General features: G+C 50.1%; 1 protein-coding gene across 1 annotated transcript in view; it reads left to right on the forward strand.

Moving 5' to 3' along the window:
* RAB40C (RAB40C, member RAS oncogene family) overlaps window positions 1-9,972 on the forward strand; it is a 37,958-nt gene extending 27,986 nt beyond the window's left edge. Inside the window, exons 5-7 of the mRNA XM_072878020.1 lie at window positions 4,532-4,609; window positions 5,011-5,233; window positions 6,820-9,972. Of these exons, the coding sequence (XP_072734121.1) occupies window positions 4,532-4,609; window positions 5,011-5,233; window positions 6,820-7,100 (582 nt within the window). The 3' untranslated portion in view covers window positions 7,101-9,972. The remainder of the gene's footprint in view (window positions 1-4,531; window positions 4,610-5,010; window positions 5,234-6,819) is intronic.
* The last annotated feature ends 847 nt before the right edge of the window (window positions 9,973-10,819 follow it).

The raw sequence follows: 10,819 nt of genomic DNA on the forward strand, positions 1-10,819 counted from the left end.
GTGTTCTGGTTGCTGTCAGCGCTGGATCTTTGTTTGTGGTTTCCTTCATCCTGTGGGCCAGAGAAATCCAGTCTGGGGGGGTCTTCCAGGCTTCTTCAGCAGCAGCTTTTTTCCATCGGTGGAGAATACCAGCGAGTGACGCTTTCCTGGCCACCCTGTCATCTGCCTGCACTGAGCTGAAGTCTTTGTCAGTCGTGTGTGCGCTTGCTTCCCCCTGGCCGTGTTCTTGCATGCTTGTGTGAGTGGCTGGAGATCCAGGTCCTAAAGCATCTGAGAAGCCTTTTTGGAGAAGTCTGCTCTGCAACAATGGATGAGCATGCTGCTTCTCTTGCCTTTTAAAAGCTTATTGCTTATAAGCCTGGTCTAAACCTGCAGCAAACAGACAGGGATGATACTTCCCCCGCGCGCCCCCCCCCCCCCCCCCCCCCTTGGTTATGTGGACAGATCTTTGTGTAAGCTCCTGCTGGAAAGAAGTTTGGGTTTTGGCAGAGTAAGTGTCCACATGTGCTGCTGGATACAGTAACAGATGATCTCTCTGTGTTCCTTGTTCACTACGTGATGCACTCGTGGAAATTTCTGACGCTGGTGTGCTTAGGGTTGTGCTAATCCCAGTAGTGTAGAACAAAAATGGTGGAAATGAACTTTGAAAATCAATGTGAAAAGACCCGAGGCAGGTCTGGGGATGAGTCCAGTCATCTTCTACCTCACACAGAAGCCTGTAGGCAGGTTGAGGAGAAAAAGAAAGGCTGTTGGAGTGTTGATGAGGGCTCCAGAATACCCTTGATCTGAGAACCTGAGGGTGCAGCTTTTCACTTCATGCTGTGGGAACCTTTGGTACGTAACACTTGGGTGCTTTGTGAAACTAAAATTTTAGAGGTATGGAGATGATATGATGTTGACAACCATCTAGGCACTCAGAGAACAGTTTAGGCTGCAAATGGGAAACTGTTCATTCGTCTAGTTGAGTAAGTTAAAATTCTGTGCACATTATTCCAAAGGAGACTTTTTTACAAAAATAAAAAAACCAATAGATCTTTCTTGGAACTGTCTGCAGAAATGGAGCCAGCTCCCTCTCTGCATGCATGTCTGGGTGCTGTTCTCTCTAGGGGAGAAAATGCTAATGACAAAGCGTATTTGGGATGTGTGCTCTAGAAACGTGGTGTCTGGAGCATGCCAGTGCTACTTGGAAGAAGTACGAGATTATCTGGCAGTACCATGAGCTGGCCAGAGACTTTTAAGACAGCTTCCTTCATCTTCTGCTGAGTTACACTAAAGCTGGTCTTAATATCCATGCTGGGGAGGATGGGGACAGAAGCAAGGCATTTGACAACTTGGCCTTGGTGCCTTCTGAACTTTGGGAAGCTTTACTTGACAATGTTAACTCTAAGTGTGCATTCATGGAGCTGTGTTATGACTTGGAGGGTAAGCTGGCAGGCAGCATGTTGTCTCTTGCATTTAGATATTGTGGTCTTGACCTTCCATCCTGCTCCTGCGAACTTGGGCTGTGTTTTTGCTGATGTTTTGTCCTTATTCCTATTTAAAGAAGATCCAGACTGCAGCTGCCAGCAAGCTTAAAAACTCTCTCCTCCTAGAGCTTATTTCTGGCAGAAGCAGTCTTCACAAACTAGGTCTTGGGTCTGTTTCTCTTGGCTAAAGGAACTTGTCAATCCAGAAATAAAATAAGTAGACTTTATTTAACTTGTTGGCAGTTTGTCTTGGAAGGGGGTCATCAAACTTTTTGCTTTGTTATTTCCTGACTCTCATTTATTCACACGTGCAGCCTTGGAAGCTCGAAGTCAAATATAACAAAAATGAAAAGAAAGCTCAGAGTCTCTCTCTCTCTCTCTCAAAATGCACTTAATGTGATGTATACTGGTATTGATTTGGTTCTTGAAAACCAAAGTATCTTTGGTTTTGTGGATTTTTTAATTACGGAAAATAATTACTTCCTTATTTTTTCCCGTCTAAACCTAGGAGAAACTGATTCTCTTCTCCAAAACAAAAACAACCTCCAATTCTTTTTGAGCATGAAGTTTTTTGACTGTTCTAGAAATGACACTGCAAAAAATTATGGACTCTAGACATGAGCCCTAGACTTTCCTTGGAGGAAACTAAAGATGCATCTGCTCCCCCCACCCCGTACATGCTTCTGCAATTATGAAAACTCATTGTCAGGTCCCTCAGAACAACTTCAAACCCAAGCTTTGAAGGGCTCACTCTTCATGTTGGGCTATCAAACATGAAAACCAACCCACCATGCATGGCTTGCCTTTTGTACCCTCTCCACTTTTTTTTTGTACATTTGAGCCTTTCTGCAAATGGTACAAACGCAGAGGCGTAGATGTTGGGGGGCCAGCGAGGACAGAAAAAGCAAGCCTCTCCTGGAGAGTGACTGCCCGGGATGGAAATGCTGTGCAATGAGGTTGGGGATAAAGCTCAAGAATCAGGATTGTTCTGACCAAGACTTTTAAAAACAATAAAATTGGGCAGGCTTTGTGAGAGCTGCTTGTTGTGAGAGAGCTTTGAGGGAAAGGCAAACAACATGGAGGCACATCCAGCATACTCGGAGAAAGGCTGCTTTTCCAAGCGGGGGGAACACTTCAAATGCCAGCTCAAGACATGACTATTATGAGGATTCAAGTGCCTTTGTGGCTTAGATGCCCTGGTGTTTATCATTCCCATGTGCTCCAGATGTCATGCTGATGATTATTTTTTCATAAACTTGAGGGATATCACATACATGGCTTCTGTACAGGCTTCCCCCAGTTCATCACAGGCTTTGGCAGCAGGAAATATTGTAGAGCTGTGTTTCAGGAGGGCTAGGTAGCTTGTGTTTCCCATCTGTGTCGTGGATCTTCCATTTCAATGAATAAAGGAGCAATTCCACTGGTACGTGAGGGTGCTTGGTAGTCTCTGACTTGTACCAGGACAGATGCTAGGCAGTTTGTCAGCTCCCTCCTTCACTGTGCTGTATCGAGGCATCTCCTAGGGAGGACTAGGCTTCCAGCTGAGATTTTCCTTTGCCAACTTAAGATCTCTTTTGCTTGCGCTGGGGACTTGCTGTAGGGGTGGCTGTTCCTGGGGGATACCCCTGATTCAGAAAGACTGGTTCTGCCGAGCTTGCTGCTAAGTGATCTGTTATCCTGGAGTCAGCTCAGGCTGGTTTGTTTTGCCCTTAGCTTAGTCCTATTGCTGCTGGGCTACCTTTCATCCAGCGCTGCATTCCCAGCTGGGGTGCCTCCTCTCACAGTGCGAGATCATCTGTTCCTCTGTAGTTCCCATTTCAGGGCATCTTCAATTGCAATTCTGTGAAGTAACCTTGAAATGCCTGTTGTCAGTTGCAATGTCCTTGATTGCAAAGAAGAGAGTGACAAGAAGTCAGAAAAATAACAGGAGAGTTGCAGAAAGGCTGCTGCTTAAGACAATTCTCTAAATGCTGTATGTGCCTAACTGGTACTGAGAAGCAGCTCCTGATGCGTTGACTTGTGTGCCTGCAGGGCTGTGCATAGCCTACTTTCCTTGTGTCTGTCCTCAGAAATACTTTGATTCAAGAAAAGCTCACTTGTTGAGAGTTGCTGTGGACCTGAGTGGTGGCTAGCAGTCTGGTCCTGCCCCTGAGTCCTGATAGCTGGGCTCAGGTGGAGACCCTCTGAAGTGCTGCTCCATGTTGTCACGGCTGCAGGCACAAACGTTCCTGCCTTGAGTTGTGCCTGTCCTCATTGCCAGCATCATTGTGCTGCACCTCGAGAGGTGACTGGGAAGTGAGTCGTGGATGTGGGTGGTGTTTAGGGATGATGGATGTGGGCCTGAGATGCAGTAGGTACCTCTCTTCCAGAAGAAAGGGCGGGGGAAGGTCCTTCAGCAGGGCCTTTGATCTGACCCTCTAGGGTTTGCCAGCATCGCTGTACTGTGTTTGTTCTCTGCCGGTGCGGCAGTGACAATTAGCAACACCCGCTGCCTTCAGCAAAGCCTGGTGTGGACCCTGGTCATGAGATCTGTCCTCCAGTGTGGCTTATTGGCATCACTCAACTTCTTCCCTGCCAGCAGAGGGACAGCAGAATGAGACAGGTTCTGGAGAGGGGAAAACATGCTGAAGATGGGTGTGCTTTATTAACTTCATCATGTTCTGCTACCATCCTACCACTGAATGCAGCTGTTCTGCATAAGGGGAAAAGAAAAAGACTCTTTCTACCTCAGTGAGTTTGTACTGGATTTGCACAGCCTTGTTCCTCCAGATACACAGTCACCGAGGCAGTTCCTCCTCCTTTGTAGAAACTGCTGCTTTGGAAATTATTTGGGGGCTGTTCAAGCCAACACAGGAGTAAAACCTCCCCTAATAGTCTGGGACTGAGTTAGTACAGTCCTGTTGTCTCAATTTTTGCCCTAGTAAGCACACAAATAGTGCAGCTGGAGCAATGTTCTGTCCCTTAGCCTTTTGGTTTCTGCATATGGAGGTGGTCTTTCAGGTGTGTCTCCCTTCCGGTTTGCCTACTATGAAACTTCCTGATTGCTCCTGATTTTCTTCCATTAGGGAATTCTCTTGGTGTATGACATCACTAATCGCTGGTCCTTCGATGGGATAGACCGATGGATAAAGGAAATAGATGAGGTAAGTTGAATGGAAGAACACATGCGGTGGTCTATAGCAAAAATCTGTGGAGGTGCCACCTCTGATATGGGGACGAGAATGGCTCTGCTACGGAGAGGAAATGATGGCAGTCCGCTAATAAGCAAAGCAAGTGTCTGCCTTCCACTTCTGTATAAATCCAGAGTAGTAGGAAAGGGCTTGGGAATGGCCAAGAAAGATAGGAAGGTTCCCTCTAAAATGGACTGTAGAGGGGATAAATTACTCTTCCTCACCATGTAGTACTGATTTTGGCAGTCCCTCTCAGTCGCAGAGCAGTTCCCATTTCTTTGCCCTCACTGCTATTGCAGCTAAGCAGAATACTGGTTGTAGGCTGTCCTTACGGAGGACAAGCCATGATTTCTCCACTTCTTTCCTTTTTTAAGCATGCCCCAGGTGTCCCTCGGATCCTGGTGGGAAACAGGCTTCACCTCGCCTTCAAGCGTCAGGTGCCAACGGAGCAGGCCCGGGCTTACGCGGAGAAGAACTGCATGACGTTTTTTGAGGTCAGCCCCCTGTGCAACTTCAACGTCATAGAGTCCTTCACGGAGTTGTCCCGTATCGTCCTCATGCGGCACGGCATGGAGAAGATCTGGAGACCCAACAGAGGTCAGTAGTGAGGAAGGTGCTTGGCGTGGGAAAGGCGCGAGAGCTGTCTGGGCTGAAACTGAGAGATAGGACTGACTGCCTAGATGGGAGGTGTATTTATTAGTAACCGTGGGATCTGAAAGCACCTGACATGGAGAAATGCCTCGGGTCAGACAAGCTGAAGCTGGGCCACAACAAGCTGCCTGTACTAGTGCAGGAACCCAGCAGGCAGCGGTGAGAGATGGGCAGCTCCAGAAGGCAGTTCAGCATGTCTGGGATCTGAATTGCTCCAGGGCATCCTACGCTTCTCCACTTACTCTGGATGAGGCTGAGGGCAATTAAGCTCACAACTTGAAAATACTTCAATCAAATGGCTGTGTGGGATGAATCCAAGCATAAGTACCTCTGTCCTTACCCTCGCCTGAGCCTGCGTCTCCTGTTTTGGAGAGACGTGGAGGCAGAATGAGGCTAAGGAACTGAAAGGGACTAAATCACATCCCTGCTGTCGGCACAGAGCAGTGGGCTAGGGTATTCCATATATCCAGGCACATGTGCTGCGGTGTGCAAACAGCAAGCAGAGTCTGTGTTGCATCTCAGCCTGTTGTGTTTGAAGCAAAATAGTCTTAAGTCCCACGTTCCTAGCTGGAGGTAGCAGTGTGCCCCACTGGCAGTCTGAGCAGCAGGAGATTTGCACTCCGGGGGTGACCTGCCTTCATATGGATCCTCAGCTCCTGCTCATGAGAGAGGGAAAATCCTATTTGCCAGCCCCAGCCACCAAATTACCTGCCAGGGCTCCTGCCCCGACCTGGCTGCCGTGCCGCTGTCTCCAGCTCACGGAGGGATGGTGAGCAGGAGAGCAGGAACTGGGCTGCATTCGCAGACCTCTTCTGAACCTCTTCCAGAGGCAGGACTTGTAACTGCTGGCTGCCGGGCTGCCCGCTTGGGAATAGGGGCTGCCCGCTTGGGAATAGCAGCGTGGCTTTCGCGGCAGGCTGGAGGTGAAAGCGTGCCCTCGTGTGGCCGCTTGCTGGGAAATCCCCTCCAAGTAGACTTCCCAAAGCAGGCTCATGGTGTACACGGAGCTGAGAGGACGCTGGGAGGCCTGAAAGGGCAGAGCGTTCTGGCTTGGTGGGATCTCTGTTGCTGCAGGCACTCCGCAGAGAGCTGGCCCCGTGGCTGCTGCTCCCCAAGCAGGTCCCAAGTGAGACTGTCCTGCTCCAAGGCTTGCTGACCCTGTTGCCTCCTTCCCTGGGCACGTCCTTCTGGCTGCCAAACAATGGCCTGAGAAGCCAAGTGTCTGCCAGGAACGTGAGCAAGGCACTGCCTGTCCCGGGCACCGTGCAGAGCAGAGGGGTGGCAGTGTCTAAGCCCTATTTTGACACCAAAGCTGGTCTCTGGCAAAGCACTAACCTCTAAGGCAGAGCTCACCTGGAGTTTCCCAAACTTTTGTCCTAACTAATCTGCTTCCTATTCAAGGCTCCTGTGCAATCATTATTAGCTTCTCTCCCCAAAGGAGCAGGAACTGCACAGCATAAGGAATAGTTGTAGGGAGAAGGCAGCCCTTGAAATCTCTTGGCCCTTGACTGTCTGGTCTCTTCCCCCACCAGTGTTCAGCTTACAGGACCTGTGCTGCCGAGCCATCGTTTCCTGCACCCCAGTCCACCTCATCGACAAGCTGCCGTTGCCTGTCACCATCAAGAGTCACCTGAAATCCTTCTCGATGGCCAACGGGATGAACGCGGTGATGATGCACGGCCGGTCGTATTCCTTGGCCAGCAGCGGGGGTGGGAGCAGCAGCAAAGGTAACAGCTTGAAGAGATCCAAATCAATTCGTCCACCCCAGAGCCCCCCACAGAACTGCTCACGCAACAACTGCAAGATCTCTTAGCAGGATGGACGCGCCGTGAGCTTCTAACGTATCCACACCCACCCACCGATGTACAGCTGTTTGCACACTTAACCCTTTTCGACTGGATCCTTTGGATGGGCCGCGGTTGCTTTTTGTGATGGCGCGCGCAAGTGTTGGGAATGTGCTCGCGTTTTGGCTCCGCATACGAAGCGTGGTGCCGGCTGGATCTCGCAGCGCTGGCGGGGAGAGGACTCTGCCAAGTGACCCTCCAAGAATGCTTTGGGCTTTGCCTTTCGGCCTGGGGTGGAAAATTCAGCAGCTGCCGGGTTGGGGAGGGGGGGAAGGGAAAAAAGCTCATCCAGTCTCAATGGAGAAATGGATTTAATGGAAGATTGAGAGGCTTAAGGGAGTAGGCAAGGAGAGTGTGTGCTGCAACGTTAACTCTTGGGCTCCTGAACAGATTGCTGGTGCAATAGTGATCATTGGATGTAGAAAAAAAAGAAACGGGGACAGGGGACTAATGACAGTTTTCAGTGGGATGTTAACCTGCTGTTGCCAAAAACAAAGAAAACAAGGCAAGAGTTGGCCAATTGGAAAGGGGAAGGAAGCAGTCCGCTTGCCTTCTTTGTTTATTTATGTAAATATTATACATATATATATATATCACTTGTTTTTTAAGGTTTTTTTTAAGAAGCAGTCAGGGAAAATTTTATGCAGCCATGTAAATACAAGCACTGGATTAACTTTCCCAGTGTCAGCAAAAGGGGAGAAGTGGAGGATTTTCCGATGAAAATATACAAATGCTTTAAGAGATTTTCAATCACCACCTGGGCTTGTGCTGGGTTTTTTTTAAATACTACATATGCAGAAGGAAAGAACGATTCATGTGTAACATACCCCAAGCTGCGTTATTCCGATCATTCCCTAAAATTGTGAGTGCTGAAGGCAGGGTGGGACGTAAGTGGATCGAGGGGCAGAGCGGAGAGGCCAGGGTCTCGGGGTTTGTTTTCAGCAGGCAGGATGAAGAGGCAGCTCTGAGGTCAGACTGATGCCTCGCTCGCTTTGCACCTTCTGATGTGCGGCTGACTGGGGACTGAGGAGCAAAGAGTAGAAGCGTCGTGCCTAAAGCAGAGGGGAAAGTGCTGAATTTGTCCCTTATTGCTGTAAAGCCTTGGCTGTCGCTTCCGGAGCCCTCCATCCACCACTCAGCCCTCTGGACCCTGACACGACACCACCCTTGTGGCAGCCCCCGAATCCTGGCTGCTTCTTGCTTTGCTTTTCCAAAGACATTCCGCTTGAGCTAGCGTTGCTGCGGCTCCTCCTGGATGAAAGTGGGGAAAGGACAGAAGCAGCTTTCCCCACTGGAGCGTGAAGGAGCAGGGACTGGGAAAGTGAAAAGTTTGTGTGGGAAAACAGCGATCCCCAGGTCCCATCGTGGTGAATGCGCTCGGCTTTCGTGGCAGCGCCAGGAAATCGGGAAAGCAAACTGCTTTGCTCTGTAGGACCGCTCCTGGATTTTAGAGGGGCATGCGTGCTCAGTGGCAAGAGCTTGAGATGTGCACGTGCTGTTGGAGAAGACCTTGTGTCAAGCAAGGGCGTGTGCTTCCCTGGCTTCGTTCCATGGCTGATCTGTGCTGGAAATTCACCTGGAAACTTAGAAATAACGCCTAGCCCTTATTGCAAAAGCTAAGCAGGGCCTGGCAGTGGGTCTAAGCTATGCCAACAGATTGGTGTAGGTGGCCAGGACGTGTAGATTGTGAGTGGCGTGGTAGAAAGTGAACTGCTTTTCCTTGTGCTGGGCCGGTCTCCTCCTCAGCGAGGAGCCCAGCCGGTACAGTGCTGCCACCTTCCTCCTGAAGTTAGCAACTTCGCAAGGCCCGGGCTTGCCCTTCTCCCCCCGTCAGCAGCTTGTTGCATTGCATGGGCAGAATGAAGCCGCAGCGGCTCCTGCGTGGCCGACGGACCCGCTTTGCTCAGGCAGCAGGCAGGGATGCAGCCCTCCCTGGGGGACATCTCCTTCCCCTTGCTTCTGAGCTGACCTGGGAGGCGAAGGAGCCTTCCCCCTCCCCACTCTGTAGAACAAAATACAATACAGGGGTAGGTCTCTTGGCTCGTCTCTAGCGTGCTTATTGCCCAGCTCAAATGAGCGAGGAGAGAATTAAACCCTAGGCAGATGGAGGGGGGAGAAGAATCCTTTGTAGTGGTGGTTTGGCTCAAGAGCAAAGCCGCAGCCGAGCTCGGCGTGGTGGGGCAGAGGCTGGGGGATTTCAAGAACCTGTCTGGGATGGCTGGCACCTGTTTCCCATCACTTAACACACAGCAGAAGACAATCGCTGGCTCAGCAGCCCGGGGATATACGGCCAACAGGTGATGCGCCCCGGCACTGCAAAGGCAATTCTCCTGGAAAACATCATCTGGGCACCGCGGGGCCCCTTCGCTGGGCTGCTCCTGGGCACCGGTGTGCGGGGTGAAGAGGGACGAAGGTTTCCTTCCTCAAATCACAAAGCTGCTGCATGTCTAGAAAAACTTGATGTACCTCTGCTTGGTTTGGCTTTGCCACGTGTGACACCTCCCCACACCTTTTTCCCTGTGGTTGATTTTTTTTTTTCACCCGATAAGGTCTCCACAGATCCTGTCTGGAGTGAGGATGAAAGATTTACCTGAAGTGTTTGCTCAGCAAAAAACTTTTTTTTTTTTCTATTTAAAAGGAAAAGATTCTTGCATCTGATGTCAACACTAGTCTGTAGCTGCTCTCCAACACTTGTACCATTCCTGAGTTGGGTTTTTTTGGACTATCCTTTTATTTTTTTATTTCTTTGTACAGTCAATGTTGTTCAACTGATTATACATGGTTTTGTTTTGTATAAATTAAAGTCTTTTTTTGTTGTTGTTTTGAACTACCAATTGAAAGGTGGAGAAGTATCAATTTTCGTGTGGGCTGGGAAGAGGTTGAAGGGAAAAGGTGGTAGTTCTGCCCAAAACTGGGGATTTGGGACCGCTTGTGCTGGAGGTGCATATTGCCACTTCCGGATCAGCCTCAAAATAACTCATGTTAACCTTGGATTGCATTTTGGGGGGGGTCTTAAAGTCACAATTCCTGGCTCTGGGGTTCTTTTTGCCTTTGTCTACAACTGCAGAAACTAAAACTGTTCCTATTGAAGTCTTGATCCTCACACAATCTCTGATTTTTGGGTAGCGGAGCTCTAAGAAAACAGAGTAGCCTGCAACACCTTTAATAGCATAGGTGGCTGTCGGAAGCCGGGCTCCCCATCAGCTTGCGCAGGGTTGCGCGCAGTCCCTGGTACACGGGGATGGGTTTTGCAAGTACAGTCGAAGCCTTAAATTGCTTCTTTGGGTCCGGGCAATCTCGGGGGGAGAGGACCGAGCGCTGTGGCAGTATTCACCCGTCCTGCCCAGACTGGAACGAGCTGCAAGTCAGCCTGGGATCAATGTGACTTTGAAATGGAAAGGATGCCGCAGGGAGCTCGGAGCACCGGTGTCACCATTGGGGTGTCACTGGGGCCGGCTTCAGAGGCATCGGCTGGGGCCGGGAGCCCCCAGGAAGGGGGTTTCCTCCTGGGTGGAGGGAAACTTCTCCTTGCCTGATCCTTTTCTCTCTCGCTCCCATCCCACCTCCCGTTGACCTCCCTTTTCCCCTGCCTGCTCGCTTCCCTAGGATCAGATTTTCCACTTCGTACCAGACTGGCCACGCTTGTTTTAACAGCTTAAGTAGTAATTGCTGGGGCTAGGACGGGGCA

This window comes from Ciconia boyciana, chromosome 13 (assembly GCF_034638445.1).
Source record: "Ciconia boyciana chromosome 13, ASM3463844v1, whole genome shotgun sequence".
In the NCBI taxonomy this organism is placed as follows: Eukaryota; Metazoa; Chordata; class Aves; order Ciconiiformes; family Ciconiidae; genus Ciconia; species Ciconia boyciana.